This window comes from Neolamprologus multifasciatus, chromosome 6, assembly GCF_963576455.1.
Source record: "Neolamprologus multifasciatus chromosome 6, fNeoMul1.2, whole genome shotgun sequence".
Classification (NCBI taxonomy): Eukaryota; Metazoa; Chordata; class Actinopteri; order Cichliformes; family Cichlidae; genus Neolamprologus; species Neolamprologus multifasciatus.
The window spans coordinates 7443982-7471469 of NC_140444.1; the positions used below are offsets into that span (position 1 = coordinate 7443982).

The window sequence follows — 27488 nt, forward strand, 5'->3', positions numbered from 1 at the left end:
CCCCATCTATTCCCCCAGCCAGCTGGGTGCACCAACTCTGTGTGTTAGTCAGTTTGTGTCTGGAAATGACTCCATTGGCCTCCGATTAACACACAAACCTGGATTAGAGATGATGTGAGTTCTTTATTTCCATATGGAGACACAAGCAGTGGAATATATATATATATATACGGTAAAAATATTGGTAGGATGAGGGATAACGTTAGGAGGATGATTTTAAACGGCACTTTGATGGGCAACTTTCCATGTTTTTTGATATGCTCATCAACCCTAACCCTAACTGTAGGCAAAATGCTGGAGTCATTCCCTAGATGCTTTTGAAAGGCTTGAAGGTATGAACTGAGAGAGTTCTTTTTAACTACTTCTGGTGGATTTTATTTTTAGCTTTGCTAGCCTACCTGTTGTGATCAGTATTTGAAATTAGCATCACCTGTATTGTACAGAAATGCTGTCAGAAACAGAATTTGTTGAAGATTTATTTAGTACTATAGTAAATAGAAGCTGCATTATTCACCCCATCTAAAGACCCCTTCGTTGTGGACTGATTGACTAAGAGAGTGGCATCTTACAAAGAAAGAAACACAGCTGAAACACCTGCTGTCAAAATGTGTGACACTGATTGGATGTTTCACTTTGTGGAAGATGATATAAAAGGTATAGTTAATGCTGAATCTCCGTGAGAGTCTTATCAGGGTCTTTCTTATTCAGCATCTATGCATGACATTTTGTTTTCGTTCTTACCAACAAGGTCCCACTCCCCATTGGGTATATATGTAGAGACATCGACTTCCATCATCTGGAGATCCAGCAACCAACCATTGTGGGTCCAGGAACCAAATTTCAGGTCACACTTCTGAATATCAAACGGGAACCACCGAACGTCGATGTAGCAAGTACTCTTCAAGATACCTGCAGATAAATTACTTTTAGAAACCAATCCGTTTTTTTTAATGTAAATATTTATTTTTAAAATAATAAAAAGTTACTTCTACATTACAATTTTTGCTTAAACATACTTTAAATAAATGCTTCTCTGATACTAAAATCTAGTATATTCCAAGCCATTTATTATAGGCACTGATATCCTTTTAGAATACAAATAAACATCAGCTTTGCGATTCAAAAAATACTGATCTAGAAACAGATCAAGAGCTTTAGTTAGTGTTATATCAAACATTAGGTGGGGGGTCGGGGGTTGGAGTATTTGAGTTCAGTGGCCATGGCATCTTTGCTGATGCCAGGCAGGCTAGTTTGAGTGAGTCTGAAATTGCTGATCTCCTGAGATTTTCACCAGAACAATCTCCAGAGTTTACAAAAATTGCTCAGTGAGCAGCAGTTCTGCAAACAGAAAAGTGCATGTAAAAGACTAAAAGAGAATGGTGACACTAGTTAAAGCTGACAGAAAGATGATGCTAAGCCCTTTAGAAAGCATAATAAGTGGAAGACCATGACGCGCTCTTCTCCTGTCAGCCAAGAAGACAATGCTGAGGCTAGAGCTAGTTGTGTTAATAATCCAAGTTGGTTGTAGTGGTATAGCAGTTTTCTCTGCAAACTTGAACTTGTATGTCTGCATGCTATAGTCTGAATATTTTTGCTGACCATATGAATCATATTTCTTATACCCATAATTTACCATCTTCCAATAGCTGTTGCAGTAAAACAATGCAAGACAGCAATCCGATTCTGTTTTTGTGAACAAGAAAGTGAGTTCAGTGATCTTCACTGTCCCCCTGAGTCACTAGATCTATATCAAGTGGAACAACTTTGGTATGTGGAGGAAGTGGAAACAGTCTCTAATGTTCAGTGATTGTAAAATGACATTGTCTTGGGAATCTGAAAAGAGATTGTTCACCAGAACAGTGAGGTGAGAATGAGAAGGGTGTTGATGGCAGTGATAACAGTAATGATGATGTTGAGATAATGATGTCCCTAAGATGATGACAATTTGGATTTAGCGTGTTGGGAGTAGTGTGGAACGGTTGTGTAAGAATATAGAAATATCTGGGATGTCTCACCTGGTGGAATGTACTGACAGGCTCCTGAAGCATTGACCAGCACATTTGTATGGAACGTGGCATCAAACCTCTCATCAGCACTATATGGAGACAAGTTAAATGTTAAAGAGTTAAATGGGGCAATTGATCATAACAATTAAATGGAAGAGAAAAACACACAGAAAGAAGAGAATAGAAGTTATTAAGCTGAGTCAGAGTCAACTACAAAAGTAAAGATAGACAAAAAAACATCAAGTGGTAAATGAAGGTGACAGGCAGAGACAAGGGGGATTAGTGAAGATCCAGACAGAGAGTGTTTAATTTTGCTCATCATGTTAAATAAACACGGTCGTCTGTTACCAAGACGTCCTTCAAGCACACCAGAGATTATCTATTTTGCATGCTCAAAATCTCTGGAACACAAAAACTGATTAATGTTTCTTTCAGAAAGTAAAAATAACCAGAAGAGTATCCGAGAAGTCAGTTGAAGAATACTTTTGCTTTGTTAGGCTGATTTGATTGTGTCATGCTGAAAATGTATCTATTGAGCTTCTGACAACACACATGCTAATAATAAAGTCTTCTACACTGACAGTTTAATATACCAACAACTAATTAACATCTAACAGTCAAATTAAACCATGCCACTGTTAGATAGTGAGCTACCACTGACTCATATTATGTTGAGATTAGTGTCTGACATTAACTTCATTCATTCTAGGTGTCTAACAATTATGGTTGCAATGTGGGATAAAATTAATAATGCCCCAGTCATACAGCTCTACAGACTGGTCAGGACCCATCTGGGAACTGGCAGGTTGCAAGTGGATGATGGAGGTTGATGGAGGGTGTCACTAGGAAAACAGCTGCAGGTGCAGAGACTGGTCAATGACCAGTGGAATAACCATGGAAGTGACAGACCTGTGCAGCTAATCTCTCAGTTGTAGTAAAAATCAAGTTTTACTGTCCCTCAGCTAGTAGTTACCAAGTATTTGAGGTCAAACATGCAAAATCACAGGCAACTGTCAGTAATCAAAGCAATCACTATGACTTTTTGGTGAAGCATGTTCTTTGAAGCCAATTTCACTGTGCGAGCAACAGTTACCTCTATTCATTGTTGTAAAAGTAAGCATGTGAAAAATATAAATAAGTGTAGCTTTTAATAAATTCTAGACTGAAACTGAAATGTCTGAAATTGTGTACTTTGGTTTAGGACCAAGTAATTTCTGGTTCTGTTATAATTCAGACCTACTGAAGTAGGCACAGTGGCACGGTGTTTAGCACTGTTGCCGCACAGCAAGAAGGTCCTGAGTTCAATTCCACCATCAGGCCGGGGTCTTTCTGTGTCGAGTTTGCATGTTCTCCCCGTGTTTGCGTGGGTTCTCTCCGGGTACTCCGGCTTCCTCCCACAGTCCAAAAACATGCAGTTAGTGGGGATAGGTTAATTGGTCAATCTAAATTACCCATAGGTGTGAATCTGTGAGTGAATGTGAGTGGGAATGGTTGTCTGTGTCTCTATGTGTTAGACTGGCGACCAGTCCAGGGTATAACCCGCCTCTCGCCCTATGACAGCTGGGATAGGCTCCAGCGACCCTGGAAAGGATAAGCGGAAGCGAATGGATGGATGAAGTAGGGATTAGCTTGAAAAAATCTGTGGACTCATTAAAACACATCTTGATTGAAATATACTTGTCAATGAGGTCATCAAATGGAAAGAACTAAACTAAATTGCCAAGCATCTGAGTATGTTAGCACGGTCATCATGAGTAATTAGCATATAATTTTATCATTTAGCTCAAAGCCTCCTGTGCATAAGTATACCCTATCACGGTTGTAAACACTTTTGAGTTTTGTTTATGCTGGATAATGAGATGGAAAAGAAGGGGAAAAACTACCAAAGCATATGGACAGAAAACAGCCTCCTTGAAAAAGTAATGAACCGGTAAATGGCATACAATTATACCTATTTATCCATGTATTCATAACAAGTATAATATTTAATTCACATTTTCAGTATGCTGTGACCTCTTAAAAAGGAAAACTGAATGAGGTACACTGGCAACTCAATATATCTCATTTTAAAGGATGAATGAATGTTAATGCAACTCAGACAACAGTTCAAACCGCACTGTTATTTTCCATTAGTAAATATTTACTGCTTGTAGCATGAGACTACATGCAACTGGAGGGTGAGGAACATTTAATCAACATTTAAATTCTTCTTACAAGCTTTTTGCTTTGTAGGTGGAGCATAGATTTTAGTAAAGTTTTTGGGACTGAATCCAGAAGACGTGTAACAGGACAAAGCTTTAATGGATGCAGATTTATAATGCTACATCCATAATTTATATCTAATCCTTTATTTCACTTAAAGGGTGGAAGACAGAGACTGTGAGAATATTTCAGAGTAGCTCTCATCCATTGCCTAGAATAAATGATCTTAGCATTTAGCATTGTAATGGTATCCGGAATACATCTACCTCACATGGACAAATTAAAGCATTAAAAATTGAAATAAAAACATTTCATTTTTCATTTACTAAACCCCCTCTCAAAACCCCAATATAAATGTTTAATATGAAAGACAGTGACTTGAATAATGTACAGCACACACAGACCCAGGCTCCTTGATGTATAACTTTAACCGCATTTAATTAGATCACATATTAATAAAAGATCACATGGAAACTACAATATGTCTTAAATTCCAATTGACTTTTTATTGAGTTTTTTCTTAATGGGATTCTTCAAAAACTTTACTTTATAGCAATAAATAATTCCAAAAGTGTAATATCCCAGTATTACAAGTGAAAAATAAAATGGATAAATCATAAATGGAAGTAAAGTATTGCTTAAATTAAATTGGTCATTACTGTACTGTAACTTTAAATATGTTTCTCATATAGCAGTACAGAAAACTCTCTCTTTTACCATGTCTCTCTAATATTTAGCTCCTTACTATTTTTATATTTTTATATTTTATTTTATTTTATTATATTTTATTTTATTTTATTATATTTTCTCCTACTGTATCATGCTGCTGAGTGACTGCTGCTCGTCAAACACATTTCATTGCAATGTTGACCCCGTGCTAACTTGCATATGACAAATAAAACTGAAAACTGAAAACTGAAGCTGAGAATATGAAGTCTGGTTTCAATAGTCAGTGGAGAAATGCAATGACACGGTCTGGACTGACATATCATTCTTGTCAAACACAGTTATAGTGTGTGTCAGCAGTTTATCTTTTAGATAACTACCTATAATATAAAAAAGTAATGCTTCTTTACAGATAAATGGTCTATACTATTTACATGAGAAAAGTAGAAAGCTTAGTCTTTTTGTATTCAAGCTTTCCAGATATCTATAAATTATGAAATATTCAAATCCATGTCTTTGACAGAGAGGAATTGTCATTGTATTTATCTTTTATTCATGTGAGGAGATTGTTGATTTGTTTATGTGCTGACACAAACAAATACAAAATTACAACTGTCCCTACTTTCTGGACCTAGTGTTCAAAAATTCTTGACTAAGTCAAAGTAACTTTCTTTAGAAAAAAGAAACAGAAAAAGACTATCCAGGATACAGAAAGTGGCACATTAAAATGCACATTCTCTGAAATAATATCAAAGTCAATCCACTGATCTTTGTCCTAAGGTGTTGTTGTATGAACTACCTTATGATCAAACAGTATCTGATACAAGTCCTGAGCCAGGAATCCTTAATGTCCCACTCAGAGACTCCAATAAGATGAAATTCTTTGAACTGGTTTTTGCTTCATAGGCATAAAAAAATAATCACCCTTTTTGAGAAGTGCAGCTGCATAGGGTTTACCCTTTTTGTTCTCTCAGATAAAAGTCCAACTAAACACCTCTGCACCAGTAGAAGGAATATGATCATTGGTATCTTTTCACTTCCTATCCTGTCTGCTGCATCTTCCCCGCCAGAGAGGAGACATTCTACATTGCCAGTCAGACTTCATAGTCCCAGACTTACCTTGAGGGTTGAACATGAGCGTGATTGACCTGGGCTTAGACTTTGTAAATCTTAGGGGCTGATGTGAGGCTGATGGGACCAAAGCAAAGATGCTTGATCCACGCTTTACTCTGACCAGGGTCAGATGAAAGAAAGGTCAAGTGAAGTGTCAATCATGGCTAAAGACTTGGAACTTGTAGCATTTCTGAATATCCACAATCCAGAATATAATCTACTAGAAATGTGCACTTGCATTAGAGTCCACCACTTGGGAAGGAGCGCACTTTACGCTGCCATCATCATCATGCTGTCTGTGATAAAATAAATATATAAGAATTTATTTTTTGCACAAAGGGCTGAATAGTCTGAAGATTGACTTAAGGTATATGTATACCATCCATCCATCCATCTTCATCCGCTTTATCCGAGGCCGGGTCGCGGGGACAGCAGCCTAAGCAGAGAGGCCCAGACCTCCCTCTCCCCAGCCACCTCCTCCAGCTTATCCGGGAGAACACCAGGCCAGCCGAGAGATATAATCTTTCCAGCGTGTCCTGGGTCTCCCCCGGGGCCTCCTCCCGGTGGGACATGCCTGGAACACCTCACCCAGGAGGCGCCCAGGAGGCATCCTTGTCAGATGCCCGAACCACCTCAGCTGGCTCCAATGTATACCATTGTAGCTTATTGTCAGCTGGCCCAACAGTCCTGATTCCCATGGCTTTCATGTTGTGTTTAAGGGGCATAGTAGTAAAGACAGTAAACATTTGTGACACAAAGTGGGCAGATCCTGACTTAAAAGTATCTTAATTTTGAAAAGATTATTTGATGTGATTCCTTCTGGGAGTGAAGGACACCAATAATTGACATCTGACAAGTTGGTAAATACATTAGATTGTTCCCTATGCAACCAAAACCTGCAATGCCCATTACCTACTAACCCTTAGCAGTGAAGTGGTAAATCTCTCTGACATGGGGGATAGAGGTTTAATGTCGAGATTTGGTGGGGGTGGAATGAGGGTGGTCCTGTCACTTTGAATTTAAAAAAAAATGCGTGTGCTAAAGCCTTGCCACTGCACTGACCTAGTTTCCCATCAGGGATTTGTAAAACTACATCTTCTCATAATTTTAATCTCCTCTCATGCTTGTTTTCTTGATTCATAAAAATAAGAGTAAATGATTTTACTCCAGATTTATCCATGAAGAATGTCAGTTACAATCTCGGTCTCTGTCAGGAGCATATTGATCATTATCAGTTATCCCTACTGTAAGCCGCTTAATGTTCTGTATCATCCCTTGTAGACACCCAGAGCTCTTGCTTCCATCCCTCTTTCTCACTCATTCTCTCTCTCACTCAGTCATAGGTAAGCTGTAAATCTGTCACTATCTCTCCCTTATGAAAGAATATTTAATCAACTTAAAGAAGCTGAAACAGAAACATCAGGAGTCAAATCTACCTCTATCTTGTGTCCTGTTGTCTTTTTCCCATCGCAAGTCTACTTCTTTGTAAGCAAGAAGCAGTGTATTGTTGCAAGGAGTTAAGTGAAGCGCTGATGCCCTGTTTAATATCATCTGTTTTGACAGGTTAATAATGATCCACAATTACATAGCTGTCTGTTTTAGTCACATAAACTGGAGCACTATATAAATACCACTTCAGCGTTTCCTCAAGTGGCCTTGCCTTGCACATTTCTGTGATTAATGTTTAGCAAGTGGACATCCTTAAGTAAGAACTAGAACTGTCTTCCGCTTTGCAGTTTAAACTGTAACAATTACTTACTATGGCCAATAAAATAAATAATTTTTAAAAAAAACCTTCCTAAAATTGTCTATGCTGTTGCAACTCCTAAAACATTTTACTGCAATTTCCAAAGGAATTGTAAGTGTTTCAAGACACCTACCAAATCCTTCTCTGAAGTCAATATTATTTCACTTTTTATTGACTTTATTTATTTATCAATTTTTCTCAGCAAATGCTCGTAGACAAAATCATGATTGATGTGCCCCACAGAGGCACACCGGGTGTTGCTGTTGCTGTTGATTTTTATTATGTCACAGCTGTTTTGCAAAAGGGTAAATGTTCTGTGTTATTTGTTTACTGTGTAGGCAGCTGTCAGTATATGTTATAAAAGTCTACAATCAGGTTATGTTTGAGGACAACACTGATGCCACAGAAAAGGTCAAAATGCAAAGGACTCTGGAAAATGATCAAGACACTCACTGGCAGTAATGGGAGGTGCTTGAATTCTTCTTAAATCTGACCAGATCTAGACGACATTGTGAAAGCAGCCCAAGCGCTTTGTCTTTCCTCAATCTAGCCAAGCAGAACAATGAGCACAGGAGCCTCATGTCCAGCCAAATATGCTGAAAGAAAAGAGGTTCTGTTCTATTGACCTCTGTATCAGAGAAGCCAGTGAGCCCGTGTTCAAGAGACAGATTATTTCCCCTTTGTGCTATTAAAGCCCAATTCTTTGATAAAGGAAGAAATGAGCTTGTTCAGATGGATGTTTCCAAGAGCCTGTGGTTCATTATTGAATTGAACCTCCTCTACAACCACGGTGACAGGGCCTAAAACATGGAATTAAGAGAAGAGAAGAATTCTGCAAATAAATAAAGGTAGTACAGAATATAGATTAAATTCTCTCTATTCTTCTGAAGCCTGAAGCGTTATTAGTTTTCAAACTAGCCAAAGCACTGGCAATTTTACCCACTTGGCACAGTGTTTTCAGTAGTCAGAGTCCTATGCTGTTACTGGAAACAGATGCAAAGCCTAAAAGGAGTTATGGTTTATTCCCCTAAGAGGGAATTGGCTCGATCATTTAATTAAATGATACTGTAACCAGAGTGATATTTCATCTATAGAGTCTTTCATTCTGCTGTGTTTTTGGATACACAGATACATGGCAATGTAGTGTAGTGTTTGTGTCCATTCACAAAAGAAAGCATTTTTTTCTACATAAAAGAAGAATGGCGAAAGAGAGAAAATATAAAAACCCAAATATATAATGAAATCTAATGAAAAATTAAATGGTAAAAATCGAGTTGAGGAAACAGTGTTGATTATTCTAGTGGGCAGTATGATGTAATTAACAGCAAAGTGGAGGTTTTGTAATGTGGGTTGCCTGTCCTTATCATTTGCTTAAAGTCAGTACACTTTATTAAATACCCACTCTAATTCACTACACTTTACCATGTGAACAATTTTAAATACAATATGGTGAAATACCAAGAACTGTGTAAGTTGTCATGTCCATGGACTGCAACTTACATAATGGGTAAATTTAGCAACTATTGCCTGAGAAACTACGTTTGAAAAGACATTATGAAATGTTTTACTTAATTTGGTCTGAAATAGTTTGTAAGCTTTTTATGGTAAATGGCCTGTATTTATATAGCTCTTTTCTAGTCCTTAAGGACCCCAAAGCGCTTTACATATCCAGTCATCCACACATTCACACACTGGTGATGGCAGCTACATTGTAGCCACAGCCACCCTGGGGCGCACTGACAGAGGCGAGGCTGCCGGACACTGGCACCACCACCAGTAGGCAACGGGTGAAGTGTCTTGCCCAAGGACACAACGACCGAGACCGTCCAAGCCGGGGCTCGAACCGGCAACCTTCCGATTACAAGGCGAACTCCCAACTCTTGAGCCACGATAGCTTTTTATATTACTGTTTTAGCCAAATAATTGATGAATAAGTATTTTAACATGGTAAAATAAATTGCTGATTACCAAAAGTGGACTAACAAATTCTAGTCATGATTATTGATTTGCTGTCATTTCAAAATTGTGTTTTTTAGCCAGAAGATTGACATTTTAGCCAGAAGATGGCTTTTAAGTTTTGGCTTCTGCAAGCTCCAAAAACACAATTTCCTTTTCTCAGTCCTTTATGACTGATAATGAAAAAGGATATATCAAATTGTATTCAGTTTTAAGTTGTCAAAAGTCAGAATAGTTCTTTGTTTGTTTTTTTTGTTTTTAAAGAAGATTTTTTTCTGTTTCCGGTTGAAATATTTAAAAGCCATTTGAGCATGTTCTTCTAATGGTATTAGAAGATCTATATGTTAACTTATAGTTGGATCTGCTAGATGAGCATGGTTCTAATCAGTAAAATAATTGAACAAAAGTTACTGGAAAGCAATGAAGTGACCCAATCACTAGCCTGATAAGACCACTCGAAAAGATGAGAATGTAACATACCTGTTGTAGAGAAGAATATCTGGGACCCACACTAGATTTGAAGGGAAACGAAGATTCTGAACCCCAGGGTAGCTGTCTGGGTTCCATGAGAGGTAAATGTCTGTCCAATGCTGAAAACAAAGTGTCAAATTAGAAAAAATCATATAAGGCAATGCAAAAGTGGAGGGTCAACAAAAGTGACATGTGAAGGAAACTTTTTCCCACCCTATATATTTGTGGTACAGTGGCATATATATCACATCACTGGTATTTCATAGCATTTTTTACTGAAACTATATCCATGCATATTATTGCTTTACCTTTGAATGACCAAAAGTATCAGAAACTGCAGTAGGAAGAAATCCACTGATAAGCTGAAATTTCCATCTGTTTTATGTGCATTGATATTAATTTATGTTTCACATGGTATTTGAATCCTCATCTCAACTGATCTGAAAAGTTTTGTGATTAACCAAGAATAGTTATTGTAGTTAGATTTTCTATAGCAGATCCTAGAGGATGAGGGTGTACAGGATTCTACTTTCCACTCAAACAATGTGAACATAATATTCAAAATGTTTGCTATGGATTTTTTTTCTTTGTCAAATCACTGTAAAACTACCACAAGATTTGGTGGTACTTCTAGTAAAGTGTTGCTGTATTAGATATTCCTCTGTTTGCAGATAAGAAGCTTTTTAAGTCCTTAACAAGAGGACAGCTTCAACCCATTAGAAGTCAAATATTTCCTCTTCACACAGACTAATACAGCTGTTGGCTCTTCTACTTTGTCTCTAACTCTGATAATGAAGCTTGGCACAGAAACGTTGCCAGGCCAGCAGTTGTTGGCACTAACCATGTGCAGTCCCATTTGAGCCTAGGCCAGTATTCAGCTAACTGAACACAGCACAGGGTTTAAAAACACAGAGTGAGTGTAATATGTGTTGCTTCTGTGCTTATTTTCATTACTTATAATGCACAGCATGATGATATATGATCCACAGTGGTATAAATACTGGCATTCATCCTGGCATCTAAAAGTATGCTAGTATTATGCTTTTTTCTAAATCTGTGTGCAAGCGCACGTGTTACCCAGATTAACCACAATATTGAGCATGTCTTTACAATACAATTCACTGTTTGGAAATCTAGTTGTCAGGGTATTCATGTGGACAGACCATTCACGCAAACATTACATGGCAAGCACATTTACTCACGGCAAAGGTGGTTACAGGATAAAGTGCTTTGCCATATTACAAAAACGGCTTAGGAGTGGTTTGACCAAGTGTATTCAGACTTAATAAAATCCATAAATTAGTGGGTCACACCCAGTCCATTGAGGTCTTGTCCCACTACTTGCAGCAATCAAAGAATCTGCTGCTAACATCCGAGTGACAGACACTACAAGACATAGATTTTCCATGCTCCAATAGTTGGATGTGTTTTTGCTGCATGAGAGCTATATGGTGTGTATATAAATATATGGTGGAGACATTCAATTGCTGAAAGCACAGGGCAAATTCCTCATGTACCAACAAAAATTCCTAGAGCTAAAGTAGCCACAGTATATTTGGGATCATCTGTTTGTGTGTATGTATATGTGCATGCATGTATTTTTATAGTTTTTTTTTTTTTCTTTCTTCCATTTAAAAGGTTTAGTCCTTGTGACTGTCAGCATGTTTCCACACCATCTGTCAGTTAAATATACAATAGAAAATGATTTCAAAGATATTCCATCCATCTCAAATGGGCCTGCTGCATATGTCTGCACTCACGCAGCTAATGACTTAATCACTACACTTGTCATCTGTGGGCCTTGGCGGTTTGGTGCTTCTTTTCATGTTCATTGGCTGGAAACACACAACTAACAGCCAACAGAACTAATCACAGCTCACTAACTTTGTAGTCTGTCAGGAACAGATGAGGAGGACTGAAGGCTATGTAAGGTAACAGCTGTCTAAGAATAGGTATGGAGTTGCATAACATAAATTCAAGACAGCATCACTAATTTGAGAGTATGAAAGGCTGATTTTTTTCCCCAAATTCATATATGACACATGTGAGTCAACTGCAAATCCAAAGAGGTAACAGAGGTAATTGAAAATGTAGCACTAATCTGATTTTTGTTATTTGCAAGGGTGAATTGGTTTTATTTGTACTGCAATGGCCTTATTACTATATAAATATTCTACAAAATGTTGGTTTCATAATCAATGGATTGTTAACAGTAACACAATTTCAGATACACTATTTTTATTTGTTTATTTGTTTTTTTTATTTTCAGTGCTGAGTATTTCAGTCACATCTGGATGTAGAACAATCATTGACTGATAAACCTGTAATCTCAAACTTGTCCTTTCTTTGACTGTCTGGCTGACTTTGTATGAGCTGGTTAATGCACATCTTAGGTCTCTCTCAAAAATTGCAATGTCTGCAAAGCCCCCTTAAGCCATTGAACCATAGTAGATGCCGGTATTAAAGAGGAGGCTTCCTGAATAATTGATTTATTCAACTTGTAAGGTAGTCAGCAGCCAACTCAACGTGACGGCTGTGACATACTTAATGGGATCTTCTGAGTGTGGCTGTTGTTATAATGAGACTGTTGTACCTACCTGGCTGGCTGGTTTGATGTAACACTTTTCCTGGAGCTACTAAACGCTGCAATGCATATTTTTTATGCTATTTACTTCTTTGCCAGTTTCTATTCTGATATAGAAATTCTACTTAAGTGGATACGAGATCGGAATTTGTCTGACAACAGCATAACAACCACACACAGGTTTTGGTGGACTGTGTTGAAGCAATGCAAAGTTTTTAAAGAAATTATGAAGGTAGTGCTTGGAAGTATATGCAAACAAAATTACCACAGATAGTGTGGCATTTGCTGCAACTTGCAACCTAAGTCAACAGTCTAATCCATGTTTCCCTTCACACATACAGTCATGTAACGTTTTGACTGGACTGCATAGAGTAATGTGAAAACAAAGCACACCCTTACTGCTTACATAGGAATTAAAAGACAGGTGCTACTTATCAAATAGATTTGAACAGTTTTAGCAGTTTGCTGGTTTAGAGCATTCAGGCATATTCTAACACATGCAGCCTCCCCAGGAATGGATGTGCCTGTAAATTTACCGCAAGGTCAGACCAAGAAATGCTCAGAGAAATTGCAAAAAAACCTAAGAGCTGCATCTCAGATGCTACCGGCCTCAGTTAACATATTAAATGTTAAGGACTTGTAGAAAGCATGTCTTGTTTGGAATGTTTGCCAAGACCATAAAGTTCCTAATCCACATTTGGCAAAAAAAACAAACACAACATACAGTACAAACACCTCATGCCAGCTGTCAAGCACAGTAGTGGAGGGATACTGATTTGGACTTGTTTTGAAACCAAAGGACTTGGACAACTTGCAGTCATGAAATCCACAATGAGCAATGGCTCAGTCAAAGTCCAGACAACAACCTGAAATGTGGCAGTGCTTAGGATAGATAAGTGGAGTTGTTCTTATGTAGTACCTTTCTAGCCTGTTTGAACACTCAAAGCTCTTTATACAGCATGTCTCATTCAAACGCACATTCATACAAGCATTATTTTCTACATCTTAGTGTTTTCTGTCTTACATTCATATTCCGATGAACTCATCAAGAGCAACTCAGCGTTCAGTAACTCATTCAAGGATACTCTAGCAGACTGGTGCAACCAGGGATCAAACCTACCAACCTTCTTTTTAGTATATGACCTGTCCTACCTCCTGACTAACAGCCACCATGGAGGGTTCTGCATTAACAAATATCTGCAAACCTCAATTAACTAAAAAAGATGGAATATATCAACAATATCAAATGTGTCCCACAATGACATGAGAGACTAATGAAGTCATACAGGAAACAATTACTTCAACTTAGTGCAAGTTATTTCCAGTAAAGGTGAGTCTCACAGATGGACTTTTAGCAGGAATCTACATATTTTGTATTAAATACCTCTACACCACAACAAAGTAAAAATCTGAACCGTTGACTCTCTACAATGAAGATATTGTGTAGCAGTTATGCTTTGGGCAGTATTTAGTTAGCGTGGATTGGTCCACTTACCTCCTTAGGGAACACGGTAAATACAGATCAATACAAAGTTGTTCTGAGTGGTCAAATTTATGATGACATATTTCTGTGCTGACAGCAGTGATCCTGGACAAGCTGACAATGAACCTATCCACAAGACACTAGGGGTTTATGGTTCAGTGGTTTGATGTGTATGAAATGGATGTGAGTCACTTCACAGTCACTAGAACTCAACCCAGCTGAGCACCTATGGGAGATTTTGGATTGATGTGTTAGACAGATGCTGCCAAGACAATTATCAAAATATAAAGTGGGAGAATATCTTTGGGAATGCTGATAAGTCCAGAAATATCCCAGAGACTGGCATGTAGTGGCCTAAAAACTTAAAAAGTAATGTCCTTCTTTGTCACCTGTCTGTAGGAACGGCACTATTTTTGTATTTCAGTGTGTGACTGTATTAGTTGAGGAGGATGTTGATTTTTCTGTGGCTTTAGCCTCACCTCCATAGCACAATGACCTGGATGTAGCCAAGCCATGACTATAATTAAGACATATTATAAGTGTTATTTTAATATGAGTTGCCTGAAAACATTATGTTTGTTCATGTTCTGAAATAGGAACCAAGATTTAAAATTTGTATTTTAAATGTTGAGAATGTCAAATCAGATATCATTTTTAAGAGTAAAACAAAGGTAAAATAGAAAAGCTTAAATGGCAAAAGAAAGTAACCCAGTGTTTTAAATCTTGAGTCCTGAAAGAATATCTTTGAAAATATATTTCTATCACCTTCCCCTGCTATAATGCTGACAATAAATAGCCTTCTTATACCATGCTATTATTAAATATTATATAATATCATATTATCCTTTGTGATCCATCCTAACATAATTTTTCCTTTATACTTGGCAGTTAAAGATGTCTGCCATAAAACTGCATCGTGCTGTTTGTTGTTTGTTCCCAGAAATTGTTTTTGTTAAAAACAAAAGGTTATTGGTTGTAGCTTGTGCTATGCCTTCAAGAGCAGTCAGATGTGTACACTTATTGAAAATATAAATGACACAGCCCACATATGGCTTCCAAAAATATACTAAACAACAATTATTGTGCAGCGATCACACAAAAAAAGGACTTAAAAGTGAGACGTACCAGCTGCAGCCAGGCATTTGTTATCAACACTTGGTTCTTTTCATCCTGGAGGGGAACAAAAGAAGACGGAGAGAATAATCAGCAGTGAGTTGACATGGGTGCAGGCAGATAGTAAATGACAATATTCTACAGGGCAAGAGTAAAAAAAAAGAAAGAAAGAAATTATTCACTTCTGGTAAACATAAGGCACAATAATGAGACAGATCGGCAATGACGTCAAACAGCATCTCATACGAGTCTGAGCTGCCGGCTAACTGAATGACAATGATGCACTCTTTCAGCATTCTCTTATTTACAAGGTTTTTCCAATGCCACGTCAAAGAAGTAACATATATCAATATTTTAAACAGAAGCAAAAATAATAAAGAAACAGGGTCAAGCAACAATTTCCATTGACAATAGACAGGGTGAGTGCTTTTCAAGAAAGAGATGAGCATACAGCCATTTCTATCCATATTGTAAATAAATAATCTTTTATTTATATAGCACCTTTCAAGACAGAATCACAAAGTGCTGCACATAAGATTACAAGTCATAAAAAGATTTAAAAAGAGAAAATAAAACAGGCAAAAAATTAACCAAAAGCAGTTTTAAAAAGGTAAGTTTTGAGTTGTTTTTTAAAAACAGCTACTGAGTCCACAGTTCATAATGTTTGGGGGAGAGAGTTCCACAGTCTCGGGGCCACAAGCTCTATCACCCTTAGACCTCCTCTTAGTATTTTTTTGTGAAAGTATAAATACACAGAAGCTCCTAAAGTCCAACTCATGGTCAAATGTTCAGATGGAGAAAAACAGAGAGGATGGCTGTTGGTTCTTTTATGATTCTAGATCTAGAAGTAGTGAGATGAGAGTGAGAGCAATAAATGCAAAGAATATTCAGAGAAAACTGATTTCAGAGATGCTTCAACAAAGCAAGTCATAGAAGAAATAGTAGTAGTAGTATTGGATAAAGAGAGACAGGAACAATGCAGTGGGGAAAAACTGAGATGTGAATGAACTAGAGTCTGTTTTGTGAAATCCTACATGACAGCAGCACATTTTGCTCCTTGTGTTATTACTGATACATTGGGTTCATGTTTATCACTGCCTTGCATCTGAAACACTTGCAAGCTGCTTGTGGGTAACTGGATGATCTCGTACTGTGTTTTTTCATTGAATAGCCCCTTTTTAACATTCATGGATTCATTGAAGTGACTTATCACATTATCTTCTACTATCTATCTTCTATCTTCTTCTGAAGCTGGAATAATACAGTTATTTCAACCCTTTCAAAACTTTTCCTTTAAAGTTACTGAGATAAAATCATGAAATCAATTTGCTGTACTCTCCATTTTTCTCTGTTTGTCAGAACTAAGCTTCTGAACAGTGTTCTGTCTTATCAGACTCTTTCACGCTGTTACTTTTTCTCCCTCTGGATGTTCAGGATTTCTTATTTTGTGAAACAGTCCAAGTGGTGAAATATGGTTAGATATGAGCTTACAGGTCACCTTCAGATGTTTTTAAGACTATCTTTAAACATTAGTTGGGAGACCACGTGTACACTGAAATATTTGCTTGGAATGATTCTTGATTTTCATTGAGATGTTAGGAAAACCCTTCTTTAAGATGTATACAGTAGCTCGTAAACTTTGATTCTATATTTTACTGCTAAATAGATTTGAAATACTAGAAATGGATCACTGTCACATATATCCCCTCTGTTGAATATTGCTTGCCTAATAGTATAATCTAAAAATGGTAGTCAAACAGTAAATAGTACTTTGATAATGTTTCTGTTAAATTGTTTTAGAGAGGCGTTGACATATTCTTCACAATAATTTCGGAGGATGTTTGAGGGTATTTTAAGTCCTTTATTTGAGTAAAACTGTCCTTTGTCACTGATCCTGTTCACAACTTTTGTGTACAGACTTTCTAGTTGCAGGCAAGTAGAGCAAGGTTTCTGGTTTGGTGGCCTCAGGATCTCCTCTCTGCAGGATTAAAATATAACAAAAACAAGTCTGAGGCCATGGTTCTCAGGCAGAAAAGGGCAATGCATCTAGAAGGATGAGTTGTTACCCCAAGCAGAGAGTGGGATTGAGAGATTGTTGTAGTGTCAGCACTGACGTGGCTGCTGTACAGATCTGTTTGTTGTGAGGAGTGACTTGAGCGTAAAAGGAAAGCTGCCAGGTTACCAGGCAATCTATGTTCCTACTCTCACCTATGGCCACGAGTTTCCTCTGGGCTCAGCCTATGAGATTGGTTGAGGAGCTCAGCCAGAAAGGGGTCATAGTAGAGCAGCTACTTCTCAGCATCCAAAGGATCCAGCTAAAGTGGTTCAGGGATCTGACTAGGATGCCTACTGGGCACCTACTAGGTGAAGTGTTTCAGGCATATCCTAACAGAGAGACACCCCAGGGCAAGCACAGGACGTGTTGAAAATTATATTATCACTTGGCCCTCCAAAATCTAACTCAAAATTGAAAAGCTACTGCCACTGCACTTAATATTGGCAACCATGATTTTCTATTTTCAATAAAAAGGCACAATAAATGTATTAACAAAGCATTTTTAGATGCTCATTTACACTAGAACTATAGTAAATTAAAGTAAATATACCATATAAAACAGGCAACTGACAAAGAAGAGAATAATTTCTTTGTGTTTACCAATATAAATCAATTAAAACACATTTTGCATATAAAGAATCCTAAACACATTTGTTCTGCCTCAGCACTATCTCTGATCTGGGTTAAGGCAGAAACATCACAGGAAAGCGAAGCTTGCCAGAGGGGGAAACGTTCTTACACGAGTGTACTGACCCATGGCCCTTTTATCTATCTAGTGTGAGGTTCTGATTGGTAATCAACCAATTTTGAGTCTGAGTTTTCCACCTGGGAAACTGCTATGACACCATACACAATATTGAATCCCCGTGGTTCCTGAATGAGAACATGGTACAGCCAGTGATATAAACCCATTTCCACATGGACACATGAACTATTGACAGTGTCAAGAGAATTAGGTCAGGACATTGCACCTTCTTGCATGCAGTGCTTAACAGGAGTTAGTCTGCTTCAGATGCTGCCCAGATGCTGGAAGTGCTCTATTTGATTTAGACCTGTGTAGAGCCTGCAAGGAGCAAGCAAATGCTTGCAGTGATTCACCTATTCTCATATGCAGTACAATCATATATTACACAGACTTTCTACTAAGGGGCTGATGGCAAAACTGCCTAATATCTGATCTGATAAGGTTGGACACTTGCTTTTTCACACGCAGCTACATGCTGTAATATCTTGAAAAAGCTCAGGGCACAAGTGCATTTGTCAAAATGCACTTACATAGGAATTCATGAGAAGAGATTTTAACAAAAACTATGACTAAACAACAACAACAACAACAATCTTTATTTATAGAGCACATTTAAAAACCAGCGGTATACCAAAGTGCTTAACATAAGAGACAGAGAAGTAACACGAGTATTATAATGCCTTAGCAATAGGGATGGGTACCGGTATCCGGTGCCATGATGGCACCGGTTCTGACATAAACGGTAGTAACCAGACCGAAAAGCAGCGCACATTTCGGTGCTTTATTTCGGTGCTTTTTTTCCTGAGCTGTGATACACTTTCTTCTTCCTTACATTTGTATTGGCGGTTGGCAAACAACTGAAAGGTGCATTACCGCCACCAACTGGTATGGAATGATACACTTTAGATTCTAGCCAATCATTTTAAGTTTCCGAGAATAGTAGGCGGGTCCAGGTACGTACATTCTTTTAGAGCAGAGCTACAGATTAAAAATGTCCAAGGCGAAGCGGTCAAAAGTCTGGCTGTACTTCACAGCAAAAGATGCAAACTCAGCAGCTGCAACAAGTGCTTTAAGGTGATACTGTGATACTGTCAAAGAAGGTAACACCTCAAATCTGATGAAACACCTGGCGACGCATAGTGTTTTTTTTTAAAGCCGAGAAATGCGCCGTATTTGATAGCTTGCTGCGAGACCTCACACCGAGCACATCTACTGCTTGTGGGTTGCCTGTTATCGGACCCGGAATTAGCAACATCCCCCAAAAACCCGAAGAGGAGAGTCTTGGCCCCTAGCCCTGCCAGTGTAGCAGAAATGATGACGGATGATGATGGCAGCAGCAGCCGTTCTTCTCTGCGTGAGTAGCTTAATGTTGTTCGTGTGTAATTTACGTTGAGTAGGCTAACCACGTTATTACATTAATGCATGTAAGGTGAACAGCAAACACCATCATAGCTACATGCAGCTGTCTTCTTGTTTGATGGCAGATACTCCCTTCACCCTGGCCAAAAAGGCTAAAATGACCAAAGAAAAAGTGGAAAACAGTTAAACATGAGAGGTTTTTGGACAAAGTTTGTGTTTTTTTTCCATTGTTTAAGCACTGCTTCCAGCCAAGAATGATACCATATATGCCCCATAGCTGCAGAAAAGGCTAACATTGTTATCTTTTTACAAAAAAACAGCTGAACATGAGAGGTTTTTGGACCACTTTTGTGTTTTCCATTCTTTAGCACCGTTTAAGCACCGGCACCGTTTCAAAAGTACCGGTTTGGCACCGGTATCGGATAAAACCTAAACGATACCCATCCCTACTTAGCAAAGTATAAAATATCCTCACAGGTCAATGCCACTAATACACAGGGGTAGTATAAAATGCATATCAAAATAAAAACATAATAAAAGCACAAGCCATAAAAATATGTATAAGAAAAAATAGAATATGTCTAAAAGTCAGGTGCGAGCATTAACAAGCAGGAAAGGCAAGATTAAACAAATAGGTTTTCAACCGTGATTTAAAAGATTGGATGGAATCAGACGCCCGGATCACAATCGGAAGGTTATTCCACAACTCTGGTGCAGCCATGGCAAACCTAAGTCATACGCAAAAAAAGGAAGTTATAATGTGTAGGATACTGGTCTTGACAAAATAAAATTATATATGCTACCCTGTCTCTACATGTTTTTTTTCAGTCTTTCACTAAAAAGAGGATTTTTTTTCACATAGGTATATAATGGAAATTCTGAACATACTTACTATACTTACTATACATAGACACACACACTCAGGATTGTGGTCACCTCAATTAAAAAAAACAATGTAAGTAAATGAGATTTTTTTTTTACAGTTACCAGTTTTATTCTTATTCTAAATTGTAAATGTAGCAGCACACACTATACAACATCGAATTTCATTAGCATTCTCTGTCATGATTATCAGGATGTATAATCAACTACCACAGTTTTCCAAAGGTTTAACTTTGTGTCATCAGCGACAAGCCAAGCAAAGCACTGCTTTTACTTCTCTTTGTAGTGAAAATCGATTCTCACAGTTTACACCCCCTCATCCCCCTATCCCCCCGCCTCCTCAATTCCTCCCTAGCTCCCCCCAAACTACAATCTTATCTCCACCTGTCCTTTCTAATCTCTGCTTCTTTTAAACAGGCTTCCTTCTCCACAGTTGAAATGGAACAGCCTTCTATTGTATACATTACAAAGAAACACCTCTGGTGTACAACCTAATGTACAGTTTTGGAGACCTGGCTTTGCTTGAAGGTTGCTGTGTTTTTGCTCTATTTTTTGGTGTTTTGTGGGATTTCATTGAGCCGCAATGGACAATATCAGCTCTGTGACACCCGCTATAAACACTCTAATCTTTTCATAAATCTACTGTGATTGGTTTTTGTAGGCTGTGCTTGATGGACACTTGCATTTAATAACAGCTCTTTATCTGTATTTCACTGCAAGCGATACAGCATTCAAGGCTGAAAAATGTAATACACATATGAAATAGTTCTTTGTTTGAAATCTTCATGTGCATTTTCCCCCAGAAACAGGATTTCATCTGTGGAATTCATTCAGTTATATCCCCAGCTTGGAACAATAGGATAACTTCCTACCTCTTTTTCTTCCAATCCAGATGAAAGGATCAATATTTCAAAGATAGAGAATCACCAAACAGGGAAGACAACAAATTCTAAAATCTGAAATAAATAATATCTTCTTAGAAAACTCTATTGTGCTTCATGTACTTGCATTGACTTTATTTCCCATCAGTTACTTTGAATAATAGAGCTTCATCAGGACAAAGAATAGTAAAAATTTGTTCTTGTATTTACAGGTCAATGGATACGGTCATGCTTCTGCTGCAATGCATCAGTTTATCTGAAAGAGGAGCACCTCTCTGCAGATACTTTATATCTCAGGGTTGATTGAATCAAACATGAACAGAAGCGAAGAAGTGCCTGCTCTTGTGCAAAGAAACATCTGTTACAAGCATTTTTCTGACTATTTTAATCTTCCTCAAGAGTTGTTAAGTAATACTATTATCCCAAAGCAAATAGACTTCCATCTTACTTTGAATGTAGCATGAGCATACTTCAATTCAATTCAATTCAATTCAATTCAATTCAATTTTATTGAATTGGCAGTTGAAGAAGAAGTATCCAAAATGGTTTACTTAAGCATTTATGACTAATATTAATATTTTTTTAAATTATCACCACAGCAAATTCTCATTGTGTGAAAGTATGTTTTTATAACAAAAACTTGTTGAGTTGAAATGTGTCTTCAATGAAGCGTTTTTGGCAAAAATCCTGCAGATGAGTTTTTAACAGTGGAATTGGCCATGGTACATCAAAATTGTGACTGTTATATTTTATCACTGAATCATCTTCATTGAGGCAATACGATGATTGTGCAAATTTAATGTTGATAGCCGGATTAGAGCTCATTATTCATTTGATTTCATATTTAAATTTATAATAATGTCATAGTACATGTTTTTTTAAAATTAATTTTATTTATTTTTTAATGTAAAACCCTAATCAGTTAAGAACGCAACACCTATAGTATTCAAGTAAATGTGTGGTAAAGTAAAATTGCAAATATTTATTTCTCATTCATAGTTGTTCACTCAGAGGTAAAAGAGAAACTCAAAAGAATGAAAGGGTATATATGTGTTGTCCTCAATTAAATATACTTTGTTACATATCTGCAATGAACTTCACTGGTTTCCTAATAGGGTGCATGAGACACATGGTGGCACTTTATACTATATGGTTACCAGTTGTCCATCAGTCTGTCTGTGTATGGCATTATTCATGGCAGTGGACCCAGTGGGCATCAACCTGCCCTATTTCCATGGTTAGAGAGTTACCCAGGAGCAGATGGAGGAATCAAAGGCCACATTACACACACATTGCAATTATACACACATACATATACACAGACACAGACACAGCGAGGTTTACATTATTTACAGATGCCCAGTAAGCATTAATTCACCTGGTTTTGCCAGCTTATTCATTATTTATCAAGCCATCTAACAGCACGACAATACATAAACGACCAACACACAAACACACATACATGCACATACATGCACACTATACATATTTACATAACATAAACTACAATAACTATAAAATAGTTTCAAAAGAAAAGAAATTTGTAGTCATGTAACTATGTGACGAGTTCTTCCATGTGGAAGCTGCTTGGTTCTGATTCTCCATATGGAAGCTCAAGATCTAAAATGCATTAAAATGTTTTTAGTGTGCGCTGTTTGAGACTTCATATTAACAATAGAATTAGAATAGGAGTCTAGTGTATGAGACTTACTGTACCACCATGTAGTTATCATGAGGAAACCTCATGTCTTGTCACAGGGCTGACTCTGGGATGTGACAGGGTGTCAGCTTGGCTTTTTTGGTTGAGTGCCCTGGCTGTGTGGTGGGGCCAGAAGGCAGGAGGTTTGTGTGTTTTTGTGCAAGAGTAGGTGTATGAGATGGGGAACAGGAGGAAACACTTGATTGAGTGCAGAGCAAACACTGAAGGAGCAAAATATGAGATGTGACAGAAAATCTACTCAAACCACAGAAGTGTCAATTTAAGAGCTGTGGGTTTAACATTAAAAAGAGTGAAGAATGTCAGAGAAAGGGAGCATTGTGCCCTTTTGAGCTAAATGGTGTGTGTATGGATGTGTGTTTGTGGGTATAAAATGTAGGACACAAAGATAAGAATGGATGCTTTAAGTCAAGCTTTTCTCTCAGGGTGCCACTTCAAATGATATCCATAAAATGAAGAAGACAAACACAGGTATTGTATTGTGTTGTGCAGGAAGTGTTTACATGAGTGGCTACCAGCAACCAGCTAATGTTAGGTGGCTACTTAAGTATTCAGGCTGGCAAATGTTGTCTGGGATCAAAATATGCAGTCAAAAATAACTAAATCTGTCTGTTGAGCACTCGAGTTATTTTTTCCATATGCCTTAGCTTGTTGACTAGCTAGGAAGACATGATGGCATTGTTAATCAGCTCTAATTTAATATAATGATGCTTTGGGGTAATAAGTGTTTGAGGTGACAAAACAATTTTAAAAATTGTCAAGTAATAATATATTCTTAGGCTGAGTCACCATTATGAAACCTTCTAACCTCTGTTTTAGAGGTTATTTCTCCTATTTCTGGTGACAAATATAAGCAGCAAGTTAGCATAGCATAGAAGAGCAGAGTTCTGTAAAGAGAAAATAGCTGAAGACGAAATTAAAAAATCTTACAATATTTGATCTTTATTGTTGTTTTCAAAAACAACAAACTGAAAACTGACAGGAATCAGTGTTTGACACTGTAGATAACTTTTACCTTGAAAACCTTCTACAGGAATATCTAGAGAGGCACTCTATACTGCCTTTGGTTAGGATATGGTTAGCATGTTCACCATGTCAGTCTTTAATTTTCCCCCCTTGACTGGGTTTGACACTGTGGGAATAATTTTTTGAAGTTCAACTTCACAGTTTTAAAGAAGTACAAAAGATGCATAAAGAAAGATGAAATACCTTCAATATAAAAAAAGCCTAAAAGACATGCATCAAGTTTCACAAAGTAAGACAGCATTATAAGCCCAAAACACATATAACGCTGGGCAAGGGAGGTATGGAAAGAAAGTGACAAATAGATGAGAAAACGTGGAAAAATAGTGTTTTTTATTTAATCAAGGAGTGCTATTGCTTCATTTTCAAGTGTAAGTTGGAAAAGATTTACATAATCAATCTTTTGGGATAAATATTTAGCACATTTGCACCGACCTGCACTCAGCCTGTTGCTATCACCCCTGGTTTTTTCCCCATTCTGTTATTTTTCATTATTTGAATTGGGATTAATGAAGTATTCTGATTCTAATAAGAGATAAGAACCCTTATTAGAAGACCAACACCTTTTTGTAATCCTGTTATTAGGGTAGGCAATAAACCTCAAGCTTGTTTTCAGTAAAAGTAATCATCCTCTCAAATTGAACTAACAGCAGTGGCTTCTATGTGCGACTGGCTGCGAGATGAGTGTTTGTTGCAGGCAGTGTGCTGCTGTACAACTTGTCTTAAAAGAACCCTCATCCTCTGTGTTGATCGCCAAAAGTAATCTTTCAACTGTCTTCAGATATTCTCGGCACTTCACAACACACAGAGACTCACCACATCAATAATCTGTAGCAAAGTGAGGCCGAGTTCAACCACAATGGGTGCAGAGTCGTTTTGGACTGGTCTCTCAAGTCGATTGTAGTTTACCATCAGATCACGATACAGCTTTCTCTGGTACACTCCACCATGACAAACTGCAGGGAATAAATTGAGAATTATAACCAAAATGAAGCAAGATAGTCACTCACTTTTTAACTTGTACTGATTTGCCCTATGGTAAAAGAGGAAAACAAACTAGCAAAGGAAACCATAGGAACAATGGTGCAAGGAACTGATCAATATAAATTCTGCTGTGCACATCCTTTTTCTTTTTCACTCAATCCAGTAACTTTGTAAAACAATCAAACAGTTACTCCACCCATATTAAATCTAATCAGCGCTGTTATTGCAGTTACAACCAACATTGTTCATGCAGTGTCAAATCCTGCAATAAATACTGATTAAGTCGCACTATGGTGAATGTGATGAGCACATTAAATCATTGAACTTTAATTGTGTTGACCGTGTTTCCCTTTTTTCTCTCCCGTACTCATTATGCCTCATCAAGACGTTTACACTGAACAATTACAAGTATTACAGCACAGTCCCTCAAGCAAAAACAAGCACAGGGTGTCACGAGGGTATAGCACATCCACAATGCTAAAATACTTTTCTTTTTTTTTATCAGTGCTGCTGTCGTAATTTGAAATATAATTACTTTGAGTGGCCGTCAAAGCAGTGACTTTAACCAAGTTGCTGTTAAGGCCCTTTCACAGCAGGCAGGGTGAGCAGGGTAAGCAGAGTGATGATGGATGGGTCAAATCGATGGAGCTGTCATGTCATGCAGCTGTTGAGTTCACAATTTCAAACAGTTTTTCTGTTCAAGTGTGACTCTGGTGGTTACAGCTCTAAGTGTGTATCTGTTAGTGTAACCAGACAAAAAAAAAAAAAACCCACTATTGTTATCAAACTAGTCTTTACAGTCAAAGCTTAAACTGAAGTAAACCTGTGTTGAACATTATTATATACTTGTTAGAATTTTTAATCTGCATCTCACAGTTCAGCTGTATTATTTAGAATATGTGAATATTTTGTGCTATAATGCTTTGCAGTGTTGCTTTTGAAAAAGACAGCAACTGATATAAATATAGAACAAGGGGGAATTTACACAATCAAGGCTCTGGTAAAACAAATGGAAGTGAGCCATAACTTTAGGTTCGGTGAACACCAAGATGTAAAAATCTGATGAAAAAACTTTAATAATGTTTGGTGACTTTGGATTATGTCACAATGACATAAATTATACAGAGTACCAATATAATTACTGTTTCGGGCTCCTACCATAGCATTTGAATAAATGCCATGCAACATACAATGAAAATCCTGACTATGTTCTTCCTATAGTAACATGTAGAAATGTGTGCGCAACACAGATGTGAACATCAAGTGTATACTTTCGTCTCCAGAACAACAACACTGGCTTCCCAATTCAGCTGTTTTAAAGCTTCTGATTGGCTCTTTTGAGTTATTGGTGGGAGAATATGTGGACTTCATATATTTTATTTTAGGATTCCTGGGTTGCATATCTCTCACAGTCTCTCTTCTTTGAGGTCCCCAAAACCTTAGAGCAGCAGCTTCTCTCATTAAAGGATGACATTAGATAATTTTCTAAACTTCTCTACTTCAGTGTCATTTTCAGTCACAGCTGAAAAGGTCTCAGTCTGCATCTCCCCAGTGATCCATGTCCAAATTAGATGTTGTCTTAACATATTCCAGCAATTACCAAGTGACAGCCAAGACGTGAGTGCACCGACAATGACCGAGTGAATGACTAATTAGCTAATGAGGCAAAAATAAACAAAGGCATCTAGCTGTTCATTTGTGAGTGAGGGTGTTGGCGAGTGATAGGCCACTCCTAAATCTTGGGGTGACAGGAAATCTGCATAATGGCTGAAAGTGGCAGCCAGCAAAAGTGTTGAGAGTCAGTAAAATGAAGTGAGCCAAGAAAAAAAACAAGCTGAACAGTAAAAAGACCTGTCAAAGAGCCACGACAAATAATATACATCTCTAAATGGGTGTCAACATGGCAATTAATGAAATCTGTCTTGCTATAAACCTTCACAATTAGACAGAAATATCATGCGTATGTGTGTGTGTGTACTTGTGATGTGTTATTGTACAGCAAACTTAAAAAAGCAGACTTCAGAAAAATAATGAAATGGTAATAGCTGCATGCCATCTAAAAATTTAGAACATTTAGGACTGTTGCTTCTCCTTCAAGGAATGGGCATCTTGCAAACATGATATCTGCAGAAATCTCCACAACAGAACTATAGGTTCATATTTACATTATAAGAAAAACCCTGAAAAATGTTGTGTTAAAAAGCAACAAAGATCCTGAACATAGCACGAGCTAAACTGTGTGTTATAATTGGCTGTAGTTTATTTAGCTGTAGCTGTTTGTAATTGTTTCTGTTTCCTGCGCAACTGTGGTTAGAGCTTATTTTAACACTAGCAGCAATAAATCTTGTTCTCAGTGCCTGTTGGTCTGCCGTTTACCACCAATTCTGTTCATAATATTTATGGACAGAATTTCTAGGCACAGCTAAGGGTGGAGAGTTTGGTAGAGCTGCTACTCCTCCACATCAAAAGGAGCCATTTAAGGTGGTTTGAGCATCGGACC

The 27488-nt window shown here is 37.6% G+C and overlaps 1 protein-coding gene across 1 annotated transcript in view; it reads right to left on the minus strand.

Moving 5' to 3' along the window:
• The window catches only part of LOC146516276 (neuronal acetylcholine receptor subunit alpha-7-like), a 52608-nt gene that overhangs the window by 18362 nt on the left and 6758 nt on the right, over positions 1–27488 (minus strand). The window contains exons 2-6 of the mRNA XM_085161708.1: positions 24821–24960; positions 15354–15398; positions 10171–10280; positions 2016–2095; positions 742–909 (exon numbers count right to left, since the gene is read on the minus strand). Of these exons, the coding sequence (XP_085017834.1) occupies positions 742–909; positions 2016–2095; positions 10171–10280; positions 15354–15398; positions 24821–24960 (543 nt within the window). The remainder of the gene's footprint in view (positions 1–741; positions 910–2015; positions 2096–10170; positions 10281–15353; positions 15399–24820; positions 24961–27488) is intronic.